We start from the raw sequence: 25,178 nt of genomic DNA, 5'->3' as shown, positions 1-25,178 counted from the left end.
TAGCAGGCAGATTCTTTACCATGTGAGCCACCAGGGAAGCCTAACAGATAGATTATATTCTTATAATTAATTAAAGTCTAGAGGGTTACAAGTACAGATAGCAATTCCTTCAGAAAAATTAAGCTTTAAGGATACTTGCTTTCTCAGCCACTGCACAAAACTTTAAATATCTTCACAAATTTTCCGAAGAATAGGGACAGCAGGAATTTTTACATCATCTGTGAGAAAGGTTTGCCTAAGTTTGGATACACCTATAGACCCTGGGAATTAAGTATAACACAGCAAGAGTATGATCCATGGAGAGGAGTACAGAATATTAAGGAGAAATACAAGGTCAAATATGAGTCTTAGAGAGGGACCAAGAAAAAGAAAAAAAAAAAAGACCATGAAGAAAAAGAAGAAAATCAGAGTTGTATGAGAACCAGGAGACACTCGTATGTGAAGAGCCTCCCGAGCAGAGTTTTAGTAATACTGAGTGTTCAACAAGGTCAAGTGAAGGGCAAATTATTTTCCAAGTGGATTCAACAGAGGTCATGCAACTCAGTGACCAAGATATTGTGAATTTCCCTCAGGACAGCCATTTCTGCAGAGTGGAGCTGAAATGACTGCAGTGATCAGAGAGTAATCAGGAAAGTGCAGACGGTAAGGTTAGACTATACTTTTTAAAAGTTTGTGGGTGACCAGAAGGAGAGAAGAAAATCGGGGTTTAATGAAGAGACAGGCAGATTTAAGACGTGAAATACTTAAGCAGAAGTAGCCAGTGGAGAGAGGGTGGAGATTTGACAGTTAAAGAAGAAAACACCAGAAGAATTCTTTGACCATTTAATTAATTTATTCATTCATGCACACATTAACTCATGCATTTGTTTTCTGCATTCAATCGCGTATTTGTGGAGTGTCTGGCATTCCTCAGTCACTGTGTTAGACATGAATGGTAAATATATATAAACCATTTTCCAAGATGAACAGAGATTCTGGCATATTGTATATTACAGGAAATTTAGTACTTTTTTAGAAGGCAATGGCACCCCACTTCAGTACTCTTGCCTGGAAAATCCCATGGACGGAGAAGACTGGTAGGCTACAATCCATGGGGTCGTGAAGAGTCGGACACGACTGAGCGACTTCACTTTCACTTTTCACTTTCATGCGTTGGAGAAGGAAATGGTAACCCACTCCAGTGTTCTTGCCTGGAGAATCCCAGGGATGGCAGAGCCTGGTGGGCTGCCGTCTATGGGGTCACACAGAGTCGGACATGACTGAAGCGACTTAGCAGCAGAATACATGTAGGGAGAAAGACTGTAAAGAATGATGTCTAATCCATTAAATTAATGACATAACATCAAAACATCTTGAATTTTTATATTCAAGAAAATTTGTCAGGCAAGTTTTACAGCAGATGGTTAAACTCTATACTATCAGGAACTCTTGGAAGGGAAGTTTTTTCATCACCAGCCAAGGTATGGATCTGTGGCAAATGGCATATGTGTCTGGTCCTGAGTCATTTTTGAGATGCCCCGAGGAAACTTCTTTATTATCCCCAAATCTAACTGAGGAACAGGCAGGAAAGCAAGATATGAAGTTGCAGTTGATAATTAGTAGGATAAAGTAAGAGAATGCTACCGATTCTTCACTAATAAAGTCTGGTGAATTGAAAAATTCAAATGTTAGTCGACTATTGAAAAGAGACTCTAAAGAAGGAACCTTCGAAGGTAACACTTAACGGTCCTAATGCAAAGCAAGAAAGAAGAGGGAGTTCCAGAATTGGAAGTATCAGTGATTTTGTACATGAATATGTATAAAATATGTTATAAGAGAAGCAATAGTCTCCAGAAAAAAAGTTAGGTGTATATGAACTAGAGCAGAATTGTTTTCTGCAGTATTCAAAAGTAACACTTTTCTTGTTGCTAACCTAATGCTTATTCTATATTAAATGCAGGTTTTACTTAGAAAAAGAATATTTTTTTCTGTAGTTACAATAACATAAAAATTCATTGGAAAGGTAGACGGAAGGAAATTTTCTGAAAATACTAAGAAACATGCTGGTTAATGCTTTGTTGTCTGCAAGTTCAGTCACTAAGTCCTGACTCTTTGTGACCCTACGGACTGCAGGACCCCAGCCTCTCTGTCCTTCACTATCTCTCAGAGTTTGCTCAAACTCATGTCCATTCAACCATTTCAACCTCTGTCGCCCCCTTCTCTTTCTGCCCTCAATCTTTCCCAGCATCAGAGTCTTTTCCAATGAGTTGGCTCTTTACATCAGGCGGCCAAGTATTGGAGCTTCAGCTTCATCATCAGTCCATTCAATAAATATTTAGGGTTGATTTCCTTCAAGATGGGCTTTGCTTGTGACTCAGCCGGTAAAGAATCCACCTGCAATTGGATTCGATCTCAATTGGGTTGGGAAGTTCCCTGGGTTGGGAAGATCCTCCGGAGAAGGGAAAGGCTATCCCTTCCAGTATTCTGGCCTGGAGAATTTCATGGACTGTATAGTCCATGGGGTTGCAAAGAGTCAGACTTGACTAAGCAAAATTCACTTTCCTTCAGGATTGACTGGTTTGATCTCCTTGCTATCCAAGGGACTCTCAAGAGTCTTCTCCAGCACCACAATTCAAAAGCATCAATTATTTGGTGTTCAGCCTTCTTTATGGTCCAACTCTCACATCTGCACATGACTACTGGAAAAACCACAGCTGGGACTGTATAGACCCTTGTCAGCAAAGTGATCACTCTGTTTCTTAAAACACTGCCTAGGTTTGCCACAGCTTTTCTTCTAAGGAGGAAGATTCTTTTCTTTTCCTGGATGCAATCACCATCCTCAGTGATTTTGGAGCCCAAGAAATAAAATCTGTCACTGTTTCCTCTTTTCCTGTTCTATTTGCCATGAAGTGATGGGACTGAATGCCATGATCTTTGTTTTTTGAATGTTGAGTTTTAAGCCAGCTTTTTCACTGTCCTCTTTAACCCTCATCAAGAGGCTCTTAGTTCCTTAGAGTGGTGTCATTAGTATCATCTGCATATCTGAGGTTGTTGCTGTTTCTCCTGGAAATATTGATTCCAGGTTGTGATTCATCCAGGCCAATATTTCACATGATGTACTCTACATATAAGTTAAATAAGCAGGGTGACAATATACAGCCTTTATGTACTCCTTTTCCAATTTGGAACAAGTCTGTTGTTCCATGTCCAGTTCTAACTGTTGCTTCTTGACCACATACATACCAGGCACATAAGGTGGTCTGGAATTCCCACCTCTTTAAGGTGGGATTTTCCACAGTTCGTTATGATCCACAAATGCTTTAGTCAACGAAGCAAAAGTAGATATTTTTCTGGAGTTCCCTTGTTTTTTCTATGATCCAGCAGATGTTGGCACTTTGATCTCTGGTTCCTCTGCCTTTTCTAAATCCAGTTGTTATATCAGGAAGCTCTCAGTTCACATACTGTTGACATAGCTTGAAGGATTTTGAGCATTACCTTGCTAGCATAAGAAATGAGCACAAGTGTATGGTAGTCTGAGCATTCTTTGGCATTGCCCTTCTTTGGGATTAGAATGAAAACTGACCGTTTCCAGTCCTGTGGCCACTGCTGAGTGTTCCAAATTTGCTGGCATATTTATGGCAGCACTTTAACAGCATCATCTCTTAGGATTTGAAATAGCTCAGCTGGAATTTCATCATATCTACTTTGTTCATAGTAATGCTTCCTAAGACCCACTTGACTTTATACTCCAGAATGTCTGACTCTAGGTAAGTGATCACACCATCGTGTTTATCCAGGTCATTAAGACCTTTTTTGTACAGTTCTTTGCATTCTTGCCACCTCTTCTTAATATCTTCTGTTTCTGTTAGGTTCTTTGCCTCTTCTGTCCTTGATGTGCCCATCTTTGCATGAAATGTTCCCATGCGATCTCTAATTTTCTCAAAGAGCTCTCTAGTCTTTCCCATTCTATTGCTTTCCTCTATTTTTTGCATTGTTCACTTAAGAAGGCTTTTTTTCTCTTCCTACTATTCTCTGCAACTCTGCATTCAGTTGGGTATATCTTTCCCCTTTTCCTTTGCCTTTTATTTCTCTTTTCTCAGCTATTTGTAAAGCCTCTTCATACAACCACTTTGCTTTCTTGCATTTCTTTTTCTTTGGGATGGTTTTGGTCACAGTCTTCTGCACAATGTTATGAATCTCCATCCATACTGTTTCAGGCACTCTGTCTACCAGATCTAAGGCGTTGATTATCATCCTTCAAATATAAGGTCAAAAGCTACCAGCCTGTGATATCTTCCCTAAGTCTTCCCAGAGTGAAAAGGAAAATTCTATCACAACCCATCCAATTGAGAATGTGGAGTTCCTCTTAAAGAATATTTTTTCCAAGTGTTAGTCGCTCAACCTGCCAGGTTCCTCTGTCCATGGAATTCTCCAGGCAAGAATACTGGAGTGGGTTGCCATTCCCTTCTCCAGGGGATCTTTCTGACCCAGGAATCAAACCCGGGACCCCTGCATTGCAGGCAAATTCTTTACCATCTGAGCCACCAGGGAAGCCCATTCTTCTCAAGGAAATCCTTAAATAGCTAATAAAGGAAGAGAAGGTTCATCACTGTAGAAGGTAAACATCCCTGACCAATCTGAAAAATAAAATTCCTAGGTCCTTCCAATCCCACACAAAGGATGGTCTATATTCAATACTCTGTCAGGAATGCCCGTTTGTATCAGAAATAAATTGAAGACAAAACTCCTGTTACCTAGAGAATTCTAGAGTCATATCCCAACTTTGCACTCTCAGAATTTCCTGTGAGGTCTTTAGGCTATACCGGAGATTTTCCTATGAAGCTATTTTTCATCTCCCAAGAAGTGACTTCAGTCAGTTCAGTTGCTCAGTTGTGTCTGACTCTTTGCGACCCCATGAATCGCAGCACGCCAGGCCTCCCTATCCATAACCAACTCCCAGAGTTCACCCAGACTCACGTCCATCGAGTCGGTGATGCCATCCAGCCATCTCATCCTCTGTCGTCCAATTCTCCTCCTGTCCCCAATCCCTCCCAGCAACAGGGTCTTTTCCAATGAGTCAACTCTTCGCATGAGGTGGCCAAAGTATTGGAGCTTCAGCTTTAGCACCATTCCTTCCAAAGAACACCCACAACTAATCTCCTTTAGAATGGACTGGTTGGATCTCCTTGCAGTTCGAGGGACTCTCAAGAGTCTTCTCCAACACCACAGTACAAAAGCGTCAATTCTTTAGTACTCAGCTTTCTTCACAGTCCAACTCTCACATCCATACATGACCACAGGAAAAACCATAGCCTTGACTAGACGGACCTTTGTTGGCAAAGTAATGTCTCTGCTTTTCAATATGCTATCTAGGTTGGTTATAACTTTTCTTCCAAGGAGTAAGCATCTTTTAATTTCATGGCTGCAGTCATGATCTGCAGTGATTTGGGAGCCCAGAAAAATAAAGTCTGACACTGTTTCCACTGTTTCCCCATCTATTTCCCATGAAGTGATGGGACCGGAGGCCATGATCTTTGTTTTCTGAACGTTGAGCTTTAAGCCAACTTTTTCACTCTCTTCTTTCACTTTCATTAAGAGCCTTTTTAGTTCCTCTTCACTTTCTGCCATAAGGGTGGTGTCATTTCCATATCTGAGGTTATTGATATTTCTCCCGGCAATCTTGATTCCAGCTTGTACTTCTTCCAGCCCAGTGTTTCTCATGATGTACTCTGCATATAAGTTAGATAAGCAGGGTGACAATATACAGCCTTGATGAACTCCTTTTCCTATTTGGAACCAGTCTGTTGTTCCATGTCCAGTTCTCACTGTTGCTTCCTGACCTGCATATAGGTTTCTCAGGAGGCAGGTTAGGTGGTCTGGTATTCCCATCTCTTTCAGAATTTTCCACAGTTTCTTGTGATCCACACAGTCAAAGGCTTTGGCATAGTCAATAAAACAGAAATAGATGTTTTTCTGGAACTCTCTTGCTTTCATGATGATCCAGTGGATGTTGGCAATTTGATCTCTGGTTCCTCTGCCTTTTCTAAAACCAGCTTGAACACCTAGAAGTTCATGGTTCACATATTGCTGAAGCCTGGCTTGGAGAATTTTGAGCATTACTTTACTAGCATGTGAGATGAGTGCAATTGTGCGGTAGTTTGAGCATTCTTCGGCATTGCCTTTCTTTGGGATTGGAATGAAAACTGACCTTTTCAGGTCAGGTTTTTTTCAGGTCTTTATTGACATTAGTAGGCCACAATTTCTTTCTCTCTGGGTTGACAAACAACTGGGTAAGAAATGTGAGTTCTGGCTGCATGACTACTAATGATGCTTAGATTTTAATGATGTTTTAGATAAAAAATTAGATAATATATGTCCCACTGCCAAACTCACAGTGTTGTTTTAAGGTTAATAAAAAGATCATACTAAAATCTGCATAGGAGATACAGGAAGGAATGGGATAACAACCCCATGCCACCCCTGGTTTAGTCACAGGATACACTGGTGAACAAAAGCTATCCTGATCTTCTCCCGAGACGGCAGCCCAGGGAGTGACCAAGTCACTCTTGCCAAACTGTAAAGATGCAAACAGATGTCATTAAGGACCGTGTTCAATATCTGGAGGCTGAGAAACCAGCAGGCATCAGAGTAAAAGCCCCCCAGACAAGGCCATCTAACTCCCTGGCACCCCATTACTGCCTGCAGGGCACAAGCCAGCGGGACACCCAGCAGGAGGCAGACAAGCTGCGCTTCCAAGAGCAACAACTGTGTCTGGTCAAAGAAAAATGCGTGTCCACGAGTCAGGAAGAGGCAGAGACCTATGGCTTTAATAACAGTCAGCGCTGTGGCACCGAGGAAAGCAACTGCAGTTCAACTTTTCTTTCATGCCCTGCATGGTGTTGCCTGGAAATTACTGACTCACAGTTTTATTTCTATACTTTGGAGCTCTGGATGCAATTACAGAAAAACCTTCTAAAATTCATGAACATTCTGTATTCATAGCAATTCAGATATCATAACTTACCCACAAAATTAACTGCCTGGAGTAAGTTTCAAAATCAAAAGAATTCTCTACCTCCATGCAGGCATGTCATTTTCTCTTGTTGTAGAAAGATAAATTCTTTGAAAGCAAGAAATCTACAAGAACTGTAAGATTCATGTTTATTACATCATAGGATCTACAGGAGTTTAGGAATCACTAAAATGTCTACCTTCTCGTTAGGGATCCTCAAGAGAAAAGCAGAGATTTTTAGAAAGCCTTAACAAAGGAAGTTAAAAGAGCAAAAGTGGATCAAGAGGGTTTTTTTTCAAAATTACCACATATTATTATTTCTGATTTGGGGATGAGTCATCGTAACATGATAAAATGAATCATATAATGGTGCTAAGCATAGCTTAGCACCTTGTAAAACTTGGACATATGATTATAGCTTCAGATTTTAAAGAAACTGCCAGAGAAAGATAATTTCAAATATCATTTACACTAGTCATAACAGATTTTATAGTGCAACAAGAAGCTACAGCTGTATTTACAAAAAGCAAACAAATTTGGAATTAAAACAGAGAGGCATAATATATATTTTTTTACTGAATTACTTTAATGTAGTTTGAGCCCCATACATCTCAAATATTCCATGTAGATTTTTCTTTCTATTCTTTCTAATCACTACAAGTATAATTAGTGAACATGAACAGCATTACAGAATCTTGTTCTTTTAAAGAATATTCCTCTTAATTATTATCTACGTACTAACAAAAAGTGTAACTAGGAATAATAGAGAAGAATGACACCTAACTCTGACTGGCAGTCACCCCCCACAATGGCTTTTAAAGCCAGATCAGTTTTAAGTCCCTCATGGACTGAGTCATTCTTATTATTGGTGGCCTTACTTTATATCCATGCAAAGATAATAAAACATAGCAATACACCATACAAACTAGAACATTTTCTGAAAAAGAAAAGGCTATATTTTTGCTTTTGAAATCATACAGCAAGTAGACATACCTACAGTTTACCATTCATTATTATTTCTTAACAATCACTGTACAGATTTAGCAATGAGGGGAAGAAAATACAACCTGCATGTTTGCAAATAAAATGAAACATTTATGAAGACTATATTGACAATGAAGTTGTTATGATGTTAAATGTTATAAATTTTTAATTTCTCAATACAGTTGAGAAATACAATGTATTGAGTCAATACATTTCTTAAAGATTAGAAGCTCAGATATTTTGTGAACCTTAAATATCATATACAATCCTTAACCAAAAACCTTTTGAAAGTGAAAGTGTGAGTCACTTCAGTCCTGTCTTTGCAGCCCCATTGGCTGTAGCCCACTAGGTTCCTCTGTCCACAGAATCCTCTGGGCAACAATACTGGAGTGGGTTGCCATTCCCTTCCCCAGGGGATCTTCCCGACCCAGGGACTGAACCCAGGTATCCTGTATTGCAGGCAGATTCTTTACCATCTGAGCCACCAGGGAAGCCCATAGCCACCAAGCGGTTCTGGGGACCCAGGTAGCTACTTTAGAATACGGTTTACCTAGAAAATTATTCTCTTCTCAGACTACACAGTTTTTTTAAGCCACGGTAATGTTTTTAAGTAAAGAAGGTGTGCTTTTCCCTTAATTCACTTAAACATATATCTATTGTGTGCTCTTAAAAAGCATTCATTGGCCATTTTCCATTCTGGATGAATGATACGTCCCCTCAAGGCACACAGAATAGCTCTAGATGAATACACACAAGCCTTGATAGACATTAAATATGAAATACCCTATGCATACTGCAAGCAACTATTGGGATACGTGAATAATTTTCAGGTCAATGAGTCAGAATGGAATGGCTACTGCAGATTAGAGTTTCAAAATGAAATCCTTACTATCACAGGTAAAAATGAGTTCCTGAAATAAGGTTTCAAGAGTCTGAGATTTTAAAAAAAAGGAGAGATCTTGGTGGTAACTGTTTTGGGTTTTTTTGTTTTTTTCATTATTTCTACCTTACTTTTTGAAAATAACTATAACTATAATTATCTATCTATCTACATATATATATATATATATATATAAATATTTACAAACACCTAGTTTCACTATTAACCTAAGGGAGGAATCCAAGTCCACTGCATGTCATAATATTCTGTATCATCAACTAATTTATAATGAAATCTCAGAATCCCGAATCTGTACAATAAAATTCCCTGTTTATGAACAGAGAGGGGGAAAAAAATCATTCTGAATTGGAGACAATCTAAAGCACTGAATATTTTAAGACAATAGTTGTGTCATTTTCAAGTACTTGAAGTAACACTAATGGGTATGAGAAAAAAAATTATAGTTTATTTGCTTTATTATTTTGGAATGGTTGTGGGGTGAAGCCACCAGTGATTAGAGTCACAGGATGCATGAGGGATTAAAACTGTGCTGGCATCAAACGCTACCTCTGGGATCTTGCAAGCACTGCTTTATAAAACAGATGACTCACTTAGAGTTAGGGTGATATAAAAATGTAAGCTGCTGGAGTGCTTTTAAAAATTCTCACAAACCATGTACTTCCCTAAGCGAGCTAGACATTCACCCACAATTTTGTTCAGATTTATTATTTAGCAAGCCCTCCCCTTATTTCAACCAACTGAAAGATTTCAATCAATTCTATGTTAATATGGATTCCTATTCAGAAAAAATACGAATGCAAATGGCATATTCAGAATTAATTTTCCATTTGTCGACATGTCTTAACATTTAAATTAAAATAATGATAAAGTGTTTTCGTGTTTACTGATTACAACAGGAATCTGAGAAGAACTGTATCATAAGGTGCATCTCCTCTATAGATTTTTGTAAGGTTACAGCATCTCTCCCTGAGAAAAAACACATGCTTTTAAAAATTACTACCTATCATTTAGTCTTTAAAGAATTTAAAATGTTCATTAACCTGAGAAAAATTTTAGACCAATTTGAGAATGCCAAGTAATAAGAGTTCTTTTAAATAAATAGAAAATAAAACTTTAAAACACACATGCAATGTTCTTTACTTATAACAGCTCATTCTGGCAAATTCTACTATTTAACACATGTCAGTAAAGATGCCAACATTGTGCTAATCAGAGGTACTAAAGCTACCTGTATCAGTTATTAAAATGTCACATACTGTGTATCTCTAACTTAACTTCCATTTCAGCTGCTCCAAGCTTAATAACTTCAAAGTATTGATTCAACCAAAGTAAATTTGAATATTTTTATGGTAAATTCTAACACTTTATCTGTCAAATGAACAATGATGAAAACTGTTAGCAAGGAACTGTGGTACCTGAAGAGTCAGGAATTACATGTCATGCTACTATTTGACCCACGCTACTAATTACACATTTAGAAATTTATTCAGTACCATTGTAATGATCAGAAAAGACAACACAGAAAGGATATTCAATACAGCATTATTTATAATCATAATATTCAAAAAAGACTAAGAGGCCTAGAAAGGGATAAACACTTTTAAGAGGTAGATAAAATTTAAAATGCTGTGAGATAGCATTAAGTAAAAACAGGAATACATGAGAATAAACTAATTTCAATAATCTAAAATCCTCATCAAAAAAATGTCATGTATATTTATATATTATAAAATCAACACTGTATTACTGAAGGGCTACAGTATAAAAACTATATACTTCTTTATATTTTTGGTATTCATATTAATTTTATCATCTGTGCATTACTCATATAAACAGAAACATTTTTTAAAAGATGCAAGATTTATCTTTTTAAAAATCGTATCTAAATTGGTTCCACTTTATGGGGCTTCCATGTTTAAATTACAAGGCCAGGCAATGAGTATTCTCAAACAATACACAAGCTTCTTCTGCAACCTCTTCACTAGTAATACCATTGCAACCACTCTACTTTTTCTTAATCTTATATATCAATTCTTGCTCTTTTAAATAATAGATGGCAAATGTTGCTTACTTTACCACGATGTTTCCTAAACACCGAGCCTTCAGTTTTTGCATGTTGTCATCCAAAATCATAACTGCAAAGTAAAATATAGATAAATAAAAACAAATAACCTTAAAGCATGAAAGTTTTCATATTTAATCTCCCAACTCTAGCTTAAAAAAGGCATCCTTTAACTCCTGTGAGGTCACGAACATATATAAATAAGCTAAAATGTCTCACAGAAAATTTAAAGTGTACATGTCTTTGATTTTTAATTAGATAATTCATTTTCTTCAGAGCCTTCCTTAAATAAGGACACAGTATTTTAAACATGCTGGTAATATTAAAATCTATGTTTATACCCATTTGGTTTTAGGAAACCAAAGCTTGCACCCATAGCAGTAACCTAGTACAAACTAGAAATAAGGACATATCATTATGTTTTAAGCTTTAATAGATCCTTTTTGTGGCTTCATCCATTCAGGTTATGCTACTCAAAAAAAGGGATCAGAAAAGAAGAGCATTACTTATAGAAAAAGTTAGTCGCTCCCATCTCTGTGTTCCCAGTGCACTATTCTATTCTGGCAGTTATTAGCGGGGTCAGTATCTGTCTCTCCCTAATGTGAGCTCGTTAAAGGTGAGGCCATGATGCATGATAATTCATCTTTGTTTCCCCAAATCTCAGCACAGTGGCCAATTTACTATGTGCCCCAGAACATATTCTCATTCTATTACCCCTCCAATTTCTCTATCTAAAAACTGGAAATAATTCCCTTCTCACAGTGTTGTACAGTAATCACTTGAAAAGAAAACTCAGTGACAATCTTGCATAACGTACTAATTGAATGAGAGATTAAGTATTATATTACATTGCATATTTTTTACACAAAATGGTGTTCTTTCCTTTCCCAAAAGGATATGGCTTTTTTCATTATAATATTAAATGTTACATTATACTTTTGAATCTCTGAATAACCACAAAACATAAAAATCATGAGTCATAAAGTCTTTATTTCCTTGGTTATACTTTAGTTCTAGTGCTTAAGCTGTGCTGTCTGTAAGCCCATGACTTTCAGACAATGAGAAATGTCTGTACTGAAATTCCATGAGGCCTCAAAGCTTTAACTCTTTCTTATAACTGGATATAAAAATGGTACTGAAATGCTGAAAGGGAAATGGAGTCAACATCTCCCACGGTCATCAGCCCCAAAAATGGCCCAACACAAAAGCATTTTTTCTGATAAAAGGAGTAGAGATGACAGAACTGTTCAAAGGGAGGATTTCACTGAAGTTGGGTTCACCCTTCCATGCCTGGAGAAGTCACTGACTTGACAAAGTATCTATTCTTACACTTAAAAAAAAATACACTTTTGTCTTTTTATAAATATATCTGCTAGGCTAAACCAAATAATCCTTAACCAGTCATTGTCCTAGAAAGAAAATATGTTTTTATATTAGAGAAGTAAAAGACAAATCTCGAAACTTTGTAATTTTCATGCAAATACAAACTGCATGCAGGAATTATCTTCTTTCCAGATGCTGGGTTTAAGCTAAATGTGTGACCTTATGCAAACAGCGTAACTTCTGTATCTCATTTTTCTTGTCTGTAAAATGAATGTGTACATCTAAAACAAGTCAGTCCCTCTGGCTTCTCTGAAATACTAATGATCCTACTAGCTAAGACTTCGTTCGGTTTTCCTACCAGCAGGCATTATGCCACTGCTTCACTGTGTTTCATCACAAAAAACAACCCTACGAAGCATACAGAATTATTATTCCTGTTTATAAATAAGGAAATTGAATGTTTGACTTGTAACACATACAACTAAGAGGTGAAATCCAGAGGAAATTATTGAACTATTATAATCACTACTGATGACTTTAAAAAACTTAGATGGAAAAGACAGTGTATCTCATTGTCACATACTGCCAACAAGAATGAAACCATTTTTTCTTTTTAGAATCTTTACTCTTCATATGCATCTTCTAGCCAACAAGTTTTAAAAACTTTATTATCACCCCTAAAATAAAGATAATATATATAATGGGAACAACTGCAGCTTTTAATCCAGAAACAAACAAACAAAATAAAACACAATGGTCTGCACTGTCTTCAGGACCTAACCAGCTGAATTACTTTAGTGAAGTTATTTAGTCTCTCTGGGTACCAGCTAACTTATTGCTAAAATGGGAATATCACTAAATTAAATAAACTCATGATTAATTGAAATAATGTATGCAAAGTACTCAGCACCTAGCATATATTCCATAGGAATTAATCTCTCACATAAGTTCTTGTACGCATGCTAAGTCGCTTCAGTCATGTCCGACTCTTTGCGACCAGGTGGACTATAGCCCACCAGGCTCTTCTGTTCAAGGGAGTCTCTAGGCAAGAACACTGGAGTGCGTTGCCATGCCCTCCTCCAGGGAATCTCCCCAACCCAGGGATTGGACCCGTGTCTCTTATGTCTCCTGCACTGGCAGGGGGTTCTTAAGTGCCACCAGGGAAGCCCATAGGTCCTTAACTTGCCTTATATTTTGATAGTCATTTACAACATGCCCTTAGAAGTCTACAATATCACTTCTGACAAGATTGGCTAATAACAAAAGTTATCACAAGAAGACGTTTTTAATACAAGGCATTAACTCAATCAAATACTTATTAAGCAACTACTACGTTTCAATCAATATGATTCACACTAAATACAGAAAAATACCAAATTTATTAACATTAAATATTTCAAGTAATCAAGGTAATTTCTCACCATTGTATCCTGGAACACTTTTTCCTGCTTGCCCTGGAGGAGGTGTTTTAGAATTACCTAATCCAATGCAAGATGCTGTAATTGGGGATCCAGTCTCTGGAGAAACAAGTAATATTTATGATTTAATATTTCAACTTGAGATCATAATGTTTCTTCGGTGCTTGCACCACACTTCTCCCTCCACAGAATTTCATTGCATGAGGAATAAATAGGGCAAGCCTATTTTTAAAAATGAAACAAATCCAGTAATTTATATCATATTGACATTTTTAAAACTTAAGCATACAAATTTAGAATCACATACATAGTAGTGCTCCTTTTAAAGAAAGGCTTCTTTAGTGTTCTCAGTTGTGAATCAGCAGGCATGAAGAATGGAGAATTATGTGACTGTAACAGTTTTACAAAACACAGTAAAAACTGAAAAATCTCTAATAAAGATGCTTTCTTTTAATTCACCTAAAGTTATTTTAATATCAGGGTAAGTAACAGCCATAGGAAAAATATTTCTGTAATTTATAACTTAGTCTCTGGAATAGGTAACACCAAGATTTTTAAAAATATATATGAGCAGTATCATATTCTAATGTTTTAAGAACTACTTTTGCCTAGAAACCTTGCTTCGAAAACGAAATTCATCAATGGTTTATCAAATTCCTCTTAATCTGCTGCTCCTGGACTTCTGAAGGCCCAAAACCTTGGGAGGAAGATATTTATGTTATGCTGATTATTTCCTCAAGACCAGAGACTTACAATTAGCCTGCATTGATTATCGAAAACTTTTAAATTTGTCTTCTCTGTCTCAAGTTATAATAGAATAATAGCAGCTATTATTAATACATGATAATCTTAAGTTCTGAAACTTTTATAATTTTTTATAAAGCAATGCATTTGTTATTATTGGCAAATGCAAGTTTGAAGTTACCAGAATATTCTGAATATGAGATTTGTCTCTGTGAGGGGCAAGTGGGTATTGATACCAAAAAGTTTCAGAACTACTTTACATACATAAATGTACATCTACATACACGCAAGGGATTGACTGTCAAAATAATGAGATACAAAGTAATCCAAAATATTAATAACATCTATCTTCCTAAGGACCCAGAATGTGTTTCTTTCACCATGATTTGTCACATATTTGTGTCACTTTAGAATACATCTATTACTGTTCTTTACCTTCTGGAGTAGTTCAGTTTATTATTCACATTCTGATGGCAGCTCAGCTGGCATCAGTAACAGAGGAAGACCTCTCAAACATCAAAACCCAGTTCCTGAGTCACAGTCCAGTGCTTAAGATGCTAAGCCAGATGGTCACTGCTGAGCAGAAGCAGTGAGTAACCAGAGCAGACATTGCTGATGTTTAACAAAGAATTCTCAAATAGTTTCATATGATGACAAAAAATCAGGAGGTATTTTATGACATGGCATTCTATCAGCTATGAGCATTCTCCCCGCAGCACAATCAAAGCATGGGAGGAAACCCACAGGTTTGGAAATTTAGCAGCATTTTCCCTTTGCCTTTTGGAAAATACCTGAGTACTCATCTCATCTCAGCTGCCCTTGAAGAGCAGTGAGACAAGAGCCGTGGTGATGACAGGAAGCAGCCCTGCAGAATGAGGTGGTTAAAGGAAGGTACTCCGAACAAAGTGACAAGAGGAACAGAAGCTACTAAGACACAGTAGGAAAGAAGACGTCCCCTTCGAGATGCTGCTGCTCCCTCCCACCCTGGAGAGAAGCAGCTGCTGAAATCAATCTGCTATTTCTGAAGCATATCTTGTCAAGTTGAGTTGATGAGTAGGACCACTTCAGTCATCTGAAGTTCAAATTCTCCACACTTCTCAACACCATGAGGCCTCTCAGCAACTTATCAGTGGACAGCTCCGGAACCTACAAACGGACCTTCCAGGGGCTCTAATGCCTATCGACACTTCTAGAACCGGCTGCCTACAAGAAAAGCAAACAAACTACCACAACCAAACTCTGAGCTGCACCCTGCTTCATCTCATCTCAGTGTGGATTTTTATAAAGGACGCAGGCTCTCTGTTCTTCTGATAATACTGGGAGTAGGGAGGATGGGAAGGAGAGGTGAGAAGAAACCTACTCTGAAACAAAGACTTGAGAAACTGGAGCACTGTCAGAAGCTGACACTCTGGGGCTTTCCAAGTGGCTCAGTGGTAAAGAGTCTGCCTGCCAAGCAGGAGATGCGGGTTTGATCTCTGAGTAGGGAAGACTCCTTGCAGAAGGAAATGGCAACCCACTCCAGTATTCTTGCCTGGGAAATCCCATGGACAGAGGAACCTGGGGGCAACAGTCCATGGGGTCACAAAGAGTCGGACAGGACTTAGCAACTAAACAGCAACAAAGCTGACATTATACATCCTTCCCAAGATTCTTAACCATCTTCTCATAGTGATTACGTATTCATAATCTTCAACCCTCAACTGTCTTGTTTATGAGTATAAAACAACTATGAAAAGTAGAAACTTACAATAATACCATATGTAAAATAGATAGCCAATAGGCATGTGCTGTATGACTCAGGGAACTCAAATAGGGACTCTATAACAATCTAGAGGGGTGGGATGTGGAGAGAAGTGGGAGGGAGGTTCAAGAGGGAGGAGACACATGCATACCTATGGCTGACTCATGTTGAGGTTTGACAGAAAACAACAAAATTCTGTAAAGCAATTATCCTTCAATTAAAAAATAAATAAAAATTTTAAAAGTATATTCTTTTCTTCTGTATGATCATTTTGACTGACTTTTAAGAGCAATGGAAAGGATTATGCATTCAGTTACTTCAAGTAGATAATATAAGTTTATACGTTGAAAATTAGTAATTTCAGTACCTTGTTGATTTTATTTTGTGCAGGGGCCACACTCATCTTCTCTAGATTTTCTTTTTTTTTTTTTTAAATGATAAAACATTTTAAATTTTATTTTATTTTATTTTTAAACTTTACAATATTATATTAGTTTTGCCAAATATCGAAATGAATCCGCCACAGGTATACCTGTGTTCCCCATCCTGAACCCTCCTCCCTCCTCCCTCCCCATACCCTCCTTCTGGGTCGTCCCAGTGCACCAGCCCCAAGCGTCCAGTATCTTGCATCAAACCTGGACTGGCAACTCGTTTCATACATGACATTATACATGTTTCAATGCCATTCTCCCAAATCTGCCCACCCTCTCCCTCTCCCACAGAGTCCGTAAGACTGATCTATACATCAGTGTCTCTTTTGCTGTCTCGTACACAGGGTTATTGTTACCATCTTTCTAACTTCCATATATATGCGTTAGTATACTGTATTGGTGTTTTTCTTTCTGGCTTACTTCACTCTGTATAATATTAGTGTATGTGCTACCAGAGAGAGCACTCATTGACTTTATTTGGATATTCACTTTGGGGATTAAAAAGAACTGTTCGTAGTGACATACAAAGGGCACAGACAAAATGACAGATCCTAGGAATCAAAGTCTAATAAGGAGCCACAGTCAGGACAAAAATGGGATGCGAAAGACCCAAGACTGGTTGTTAGAGACTTTGCTTTTTCTCTTTATACCTCTGAGCGTCCTGAGACCCAAGAAATGATCCATCATTACTGGAGGCACACAGGTGCGTGCTCACACATTCCTGCACACCCACTGATTGTATAACCACCCTGGCTGCCCAGTGGGTCCATATACAGAATAGGCTTCCAGCTGGGGAAAGCCCCCAGGAATGCTGCAGTCCTTAAACCCCAAAGGACTCCCAAAGCCCCATTTCAAAGATGTGCTAAACACATCTGCTTCATATTGCGCAGGCTGTAATTAACTGGCTCACAGTAATCTAAGCTGACAGGAAATCCAGATGTAACATGTGGACTGGGAAATAGCTACAATGAAGAAACCACAACATTCTCTTTGAAGTAAACAACTGGACATTTCATTTGGAGAACTTTCCAAAGACATCCAACCTTAGAAAGGTACAATGCTCAGCAACTCACCAGCACAATTTCTTTAGATAAGAGAAAACCAGGAAGAAGATCGGTGGAAATAGAAAGTTGTGAAGAATAAGTCACCTGGGTGTGTTTATATCCATACTGTCTTAGAAGCTAATACAGACACTTCACTATTATTTCAGCATTTTTACTGCCTCACTCTACCTTATTGCATCAGTGAGCTATTATCCCCATGAAGTTTCCTTAAAACCTCTAAAGTAGGAAGAGGAAAGAAAACAAGTAAACATAATTTTCTCAAATATGAATTATGCTGTGTACCATGTGTAAGTGCTTTTTGCCTGTATTATTGCACTGAATTCAACTATAAGCAGATAGAAAAGGAAATATCATTTTAACAGATTTAAAGTATTGAAGCCTAACATAGAAAATTTAAACCATTACCCTAGTCCACATAGTTCTTTTCAAAGAGCAGAATGGAACAGACAAGTGTACTACTTGGAAGGCTCTCACGTAGAACGCAGATGATGAGAAGAAAAGAGAGCTCATCCAGACTACATAACAGCAGAGGAAGAAAAACCTTTCTGACAGGGAGTGAGTCCAGTCTCTCATATTTGCAAATGGAAGTAACGGGGGTACATATCACTTACTAGCAAATATTTATTGAGCAGCTATTATGAGCTAGGTGCTGTCATTAGAACCGGGGATAGAGCAATACACAAAAGTGATCAAAATCTCTATCTTTATGGAGTTCATAGTTTATTTGGGGAAACAAACAATAATAACAGATAAAAGTATAATATATAGCATGTTAAAAAGAGATAATTACTAAGAAAATAAAGACAGTATAGACAGGATATGAGATGAGATGTGAAGGGAAAAGACTGCAATTTTAAACTGGGTAGCCAGAAAATAAACTCCTAGAGAAGTGACCTTTGAGTGAAGACCTGAAAGAAGAGAGGACATGTGCCTTGGATCTAGGGACAGAGGAGCCTGGTGGGCTGCAGTCCATGGGGTCGCTGGGAGTTGGGACACGACTGAGCGACTTCACTTTCACTTTCATGCATTGGAGAAGGAAATGGCAACCCACTCCAGTGTTCTTGTCTGGAGAGTCCCAGGGACGGGGGAGCCTGGTGGGCTGCCGTCTCTGGGGTCGCACAGAGTTGGACACGACTGAAGCGACTTAGCAGCAGCAGCAGGGACAAAGAGTCAGGAAGAAGGAATTGCAAGTGCAAAGGTCCCAGAGGTAGATGTATTCCTAGAGTATGTGAGGAACAGTGAGGCAGCCAGTTTGACTGAAGCAGAACAAATGAGGAAAGTATTAACAGGAAATAAGGTAAGAGAGATAGTGAAGAGGCAGCAAAACTACTTCAAAGTTCTCATCAGTTCAGTTCAGTCACTCAGTCGTGTTGGACTCTTTGTGACCCCATGGACTGCAGCACTCCAGGCTTCCCTGTTCATCGCCAACTCCCAGAGCTTACTCAAACTCATGTCCATTGAGTCAGTGATGCCATCTAACCATCTCATCCTCTGTTGTCCCCTTCTGCTCCTGCCTTCAATCTTTCCCAGCATCAGGGTCTTTTCAAGAGTCAGTTCTTCACATTAGGTAGCCAAAGTATTGGAGTTTCACCTTCAACATCATTCCTTCCAATGAATATTCACAGTTGATTTCCTTTAGGATTGACTGGTTGGATCTCCTTGCAGTCCAAGGGACTCTCTAGAGTCCTCTCCAACACCACAGTTCAAACAGCTGAGAAAAGAAGAGAAGCTAAAGGCAAAGGAGAAAAGGAAAGATATACCCATTTGAATGCAGAGTTCCAAAGAATAGCAAGGAGAGATAAGAAAGCCTTCCTCAGTGATCAATGCAAAGAAATAGAGGAAAACAATAGAATGGGAAAGACTAAAGATCTCTTCAAGAAAATTAGAGATACCAAGGGAAAATTTGTGGCATTAAGATGGCAGAGTAGAAGGACATGCACTCATCTCCTATGAGAACTCCAAAGCTACAACTTGCTGCTGATCAACCATCAACTGGAAAATGTTGGATCTCACCAAAAAGAGATACCCCACATCCAAGGGCAAAGGAGAAGCCCCAGCAAGATGGTAGGAGGGGTGAAATCGCATTTAGAATCAAACCCCTTACCCGCCAGAGACGCTCAGAGGGTTCAAACAAACCTTGTGCATACCAGGACCCAGGGACCCAAGAGACTGAGCCAGAACTGTGTTTGGGTGTCCCCTGAGGAGGTACGGGTCACCAGTGGACTGCTGCAGGGCAGGGGCTCTGGGTGCAGCAGACCTGGGTATGGCATAAGCCCTCTTGGAGGAGGTCGCCATTAACCCCACCATAGAACTGCCAGAACTTACACAGGACTGGGGAAACAGGCTCTTGGAGGGCACAAACAGAACCTTGTGTGCACCAGGACCCAGGAGAAAGGAGCAGTGACCCCACAAGAGACTGACCCAGACTTGTCCTGAGTGTCCAGGAGTCTCCAGTGGAGGCGTGGGTCAACGGTGGCCCTGGCAGGGTCAGGGGCACTGAGGGCAGCAGTGTGAGCATGGCCCTGCCCATAAGAACAAGACCCAGCTTCCCCCTCAGTCAGTCTCTCCCATCAGGAAGCTTCCATAAGCCTTTTATCCTTCTCCATCAGAGGGTAGACAGAATGAAAACCACAATCACAGAAAACTAACATGAGACCTTAAATTTTTAGTCTGAGTAATGTTGCCATCTCAGATATGCAGATGATACCACCCTTATGGCAAAAAGTGAAGAGGAAGTATAGAGACTCTTGATGAAGGTCAAAGAGGAGAGTGAAAACTCTGGCTTAAAAACTCAACATTCAAGAAACTAAGATAATGGCATCTGGTCCCATCACTTTATAGCAAATAGATGGGAAAGCAATGGAAACAGTGACAGACTTTATTTTCTTGGCTCCAAAATCTCTGCAGATGGTGGCTGCAGCCATGAAATTAAAAGACATTTGCTCCTTGGAAGAAAAGCTATGACCAACCTAGAGAGCATATGAAAAAGCAGAGATATTACTTTTCAACAAATGTCCATATAGCCAAAGCTATGGTTTTTCCAGTCATGTATGGATGTGAGAGTTGGGCCATTAAGAAAGCTGAGTGCTGAAGAAATGATGCTTTTGAACTGTGGTGTTGGAGAAGACTCTTGAGAGTCCCTTGGACTGCAAGGAGATCCAACCAGTGTATCCTAAAGGAAATCAGTCCTGAATATTCATTAGAAGGATTGATACTGAAGCTGAAGCTCCAAGACTTTGGTCACCTGATTGAAGAGCTGACTCATTAGAAAGGACCCTGATGCTGGGAAAGATTGAAGGCAAGAAGAGATGGGGATGACAAAAGATGAGATGGTTAGATGGCATCACCTACTCAATGGACGTGTGTTTGAGTAAGCTCAGGGAGTTGGTGATGGACAGGGAAGCCTGACAAGCTCCAGTCAATGGGGTCACAAAGAATCAGACATGACTATGTGACTGAACTGAACTCAATGTTGCAAGCTAATGAAGACTTTCAAACAAAGAAGTTAATGAATCACAACAATGCAAGCTGGGAAAGACTGAAGGTAAAAGGAGAAGGGGATGGCAGAGGATGAAATGGTTAGATAGCATCACCGAATCAAGGGACATGAATTTAAGCAAACTCTGGGAGATAGTAGAGGACAGAGGAGCCTGGCAGGCTACAGTCCATGTGTTGCAAAAAGTCAGACATGATTTAGTAACTGAACAACAAGAACAATGCAAATAGAATTTACTTAAATATTTGAGCATCATACGGGTTCTATGATCAGGTTTATTCTATCTGGGGTTTTGAGAGGGATATATGGGACAAAATGGACAGATGGGAGCTGTTTTAGGATGGTTGGTTAATGATAGAGATTCCTGTGGCTTCCTGAACATCAAGAACCAATTCAAAAGACTGACAAAAAGACTAGAGCCCGGTTAGGCAGCAGACAGGACACAGACTGCCCAGACAAGCCAAAGACAGTCATTTTTGTTATGTAAGAGTTGTGCGTGTGTGCATGCTCAGTCATGTCCAACTCTGCGACCTCATGGACTGCAGCCTGCCAGGCTCCTTGGCCACAGGATTTTCCAGGCAAGAATACTGGAGTGGGTTGCCCATTCCAGTTGCCATTTCCTCCTCCAGGGGATCTTCCTGACTGGAGATCAAGCCCACATTTCCTGCATCTTCTTCACTGGCAGGCACATTCTCTCCCACTGTCACCAATACGTGCGTGCGTGGTAGGTCGCTTCAGTCATGTCTGACTCTTTGTGACCCCATGGACTGTAGCCCACCAGGCTCCTCTGCCCATGCAGCATTTCTGAAAGGCAACAAGGCAATTCTCATAAAAAGCCTTAAAAATGGCAATTCTTATAAAAACTCTTAAAGACTGATCATAGCCTTTCACGCAGCTGTTCCACTTTATGGGATATACACAAGGAAATATTTGAAAGAGCTCACAAACATTAAGCACCAAGGATGTTTATCACATGTAAATGTTTATATTAGAGTTTAAAAGATTATCCAAAAAATAGGAATTTTTCCATATTAAGGAGTAATGCAAAGTCATTCAAATACCATAGAAAATTGTCTAGTGATAGGAAATAATTCTTACCAACCACTATTTAGATAAAAGTTGTAAAACAATGAATACTATGATTTAAGTTTTTTATAAATATTATACATTGGGGAAAAATATATATTTTGGCAAGGGACACATTCAAGTATAAACAGAATCTCTGAACACCACTTATGAATTATGAGCAAAGGGGAAATTACACTGAAGAGTCCTGAGGCTACATCTACAACTCTGAAATCTCTCCATGGTGGTGAATTAAAGGTGGATGCAATTTACTTTGGGCTTTTGATGGCTTTGAGTAACAGAAAAGAGTGAAAGTGATGCTTTGTCAGTTTCTAAGCACAGACCTTAAGAAATTCAGAATACTGTCTCAAGAGTGAAATGCCATGTAAGACGGTCCGCTACTCCAATGCCTCCAGGCTAAAAATGCCACTTGCAAGCTTTCCAGACAACAGTCCTATCTGAGTCCAGCCTTCCAGCCTATCCCAGGCATGAGTGGGATGCCATCTAGGACCCTCTGGACCAGCTCATTCATCACACAATTTTCTCTGGGTTGTCTCAATCAATCGTACAAAATCCCTAATTGAGCTCAACTCATATATTTGATCCAAAACACCATGAATTAGGGTGGCTGTAATAAGCCATTAGGTTTTAAGTATTTTTTGCACAACAATAGATACTTGGAACACTTGCCATTATAAATGTGACAAAATCTTTCAGAAAAGAATTGTGCACGTAATTATATGAAAACACTCTCCTAGCCTGCAGCTGAAATCAGATGCTTATTGGATGCTTTAAGAATCATTTGTATCAGTAGGACCAAAGTGTAATCCCTGACATTTTGTGCTTGGGAAATGTTTTCTGACTAGTAAATACATACTTACATAATTTAGGCTCGGGCTCCCAATATTAAGATCAGGGTTCTTAAAAAAATAAGCAGCAAATCACACAATGCAATCCCAAAATGGATAAGGGGGCAAGACAAAGAGAAGACTCAGGTAAGCGAGGAAAAAAAAAAAAGCTGTATATTACTGTTATGATTCTGCTACAATCTTTTTCTTATTCTAAGAATGATATTCAAAGGTCAGTCCTTCAATAAATATTTATTAAATATATGAGAGTTACTTAACGCATTTCTTTTGGGGAAAAATGAGTGTTAAAGGCGGAAAGACATGCCTAACAGAAATAGAAGGATGTGCAAAGTTGAGAAGTTAGGTCAACCACCAAAGGACTGACTTCAAGCTGTTTAGCAGAGCAAACTTTGCGGGAGTTAGGGGTGGGGGGTTGAGTGTGAGAAGAAGAGGTAAAGTAAGAGAGATAATAAGGACCAAAATGAGATGGGGAAAAGGAGGACCACTAAGCGCCTTCTGTGCCATGTTAAGAAGTTTGGCTATTATTCTGGGAACACTGGGGGACTCAGGGATTTGTTCAGAACTGCATTTTAGAAAAATCTCTTCAATTGCACACTGGAGCATTAAAATGAGAATCCCAGCCCAGAGCAAGAAATCAATCAGACGGTGGTGGTCTGAGGCAGCGGTAGTAGACGACGAGACCAACTTGGAGTGACACTCAGCATTAAAAGGCCTTGCTGATGGTCTGGATACAGAGACAGGAAAAGAGGGAGAAATTTAGGACAAGCTCCAGGGTTTTGGTTTACAGATGAAAGACAACATAGAAAGAAGAGCAGATGTGAGTGAGGGCTAAGAGGAAGAACGTTATGCAGGTTTAGATCTATAAATAAGAGCTCCTGCTATATCTGGAAGTTGCCACTGTGCTCCCACTGAGGCTCTAGAAACACACATTAAAACAATATGGATTTTAGAAGTTGGTGGCCCATGCAGAGAGTTAAAGTCCTGGAAATAAATCAATTCAGTGGCCCAGGGCCCTTGAGTCATATTAATCACAGCATCATGATGGGCACAGAAGCAATCTGTAAAGAAACCATTCTCTACACCTCTAAATCTATACTGTGAGCTATAAATAACTTGAATGGTGGTAGCAGAAAGAAAGCAGAAACAGTGAGATGTACTGCAGTGAAAGAAAATCAATTTAATCTTTTGTGTTCATGAGATAGGACGATCATAGTTTAAAATACTTAATTCAAAGCAGTCTAACTTTTGGTACTGGGAGTAGATCATTAATTCAAGCTGTGAGACACTGGTCTTATCCTACTCTCTTACCAGCAAGCTGCCTCTCACCTTAGAGACTTTCATAAATAACCTGCAGCTGAATTAGATAATAAATGCTGAATTAATGAAGGCATAAGATAAAACATACAAAGAAAGGGCTCTAATCAACACAGAACAATGAGGCTCTGGTCCTAATCTTAACTAGTTGACTCTAAGAAATTAAATTCTCTATGATTAATATTTTCTTTTATGAATTAAGCTCTTATGTTCTAAGTTTTCTTGGGTCTGAACTACCTACAGACCAGAATACTAAAAGATGGCCTTTATATTCATGAAAGGTTATTATTCATAGAAATGAAAGGAAAAGAAAAACATTCATTGAGTGTTAGTAAAAGCCAGAACTTGCTGCATTGTTCATACATATTTCACTTCATTTCAGGATTTCTACAAACCTTTGAGCAAACAGACGTGCCCTAGAGATTAAGGACTTGCCAGTGGCTACACAATAAGTGGCTAAACCAGGATTTAAAGTCTTACTGGGATTCAGTGTCACTTTTTACTACCCGTGTTGCTTGTTAAAGAGAATAGCCACTTTTTGTTTCCTAATTAGAACTGACAACAAAAGAGGAATCGGGAACTACTACTTCATGGGGCCAATGGGCCCACAGTGCAGAGAATTACATGCAGGAGGGGAAAATCAAATTTCCAGACAATAAGGTTTATCAAGGGAGGGTTTCGGAACTCTTTTCCTTATAAAGATCTACAAAATCATTACATATTTTCACCCTTCTAGAATGGATTAAATGTGATTCTTGCCAAGGGTAGGACAATT

At 38.9% G+C, this 25,178-nt stretch overlaps 1 protein-coding gene across 4 annotated transcripts in view; it reads right to left on the bottom strand.

Moving 5' to 3' along the window:
• ACSS3 (acyl-CoA synthetase short chain family member 3) overlaps window positions 1–25,178 on the bottom strand; it is a 185,641-nt gene that overhangs the window by 41,796 nt on the left and 118,667 nt on the right. For all 4 annotated transcript variants that reach the window (XM_019960308.2, XM_070788879.1, XM_070788878.1 and 1 more), the window contains 2 exons: window positions 13,683–13,778; window positions 10,948–11,011 (listed from right to left, as the gene is read on the bottom strand). In XM_019960308.2, coding sequence (XP_019815867.2) covers window positions 10,948–11,011; window positions 13,683–13,778 — 160 coding nt within the window. The remainder of the gene's footprint in view (window positions 1–10,947; window positions 11,012–13,682; window positions 13,779–25,178) is intronic.

Source organism: Bos indicus, chromosome 5 (genome assembly GCF_029378745.1).
Source record: "Bos indicus isolate NIAB-ARS_2022 breed Sahiwal x Tharparkar chromosome 5, NIAB-ARS_B.indTharparkar_mat_pri_1.0, whole genome shotgun sequence".
Classification (NCBI taxonomy): Eukaryota; Metazoa; Chordata; class Mammalia; order Artiodactyla; family Bovidae; genus Bos; species Bos indicus.
The sequence above is the reverse complement of the archived record's forward strand: the minus strand, read 5'-3'. Positions and strand labels throughout refer to the sequence as shown.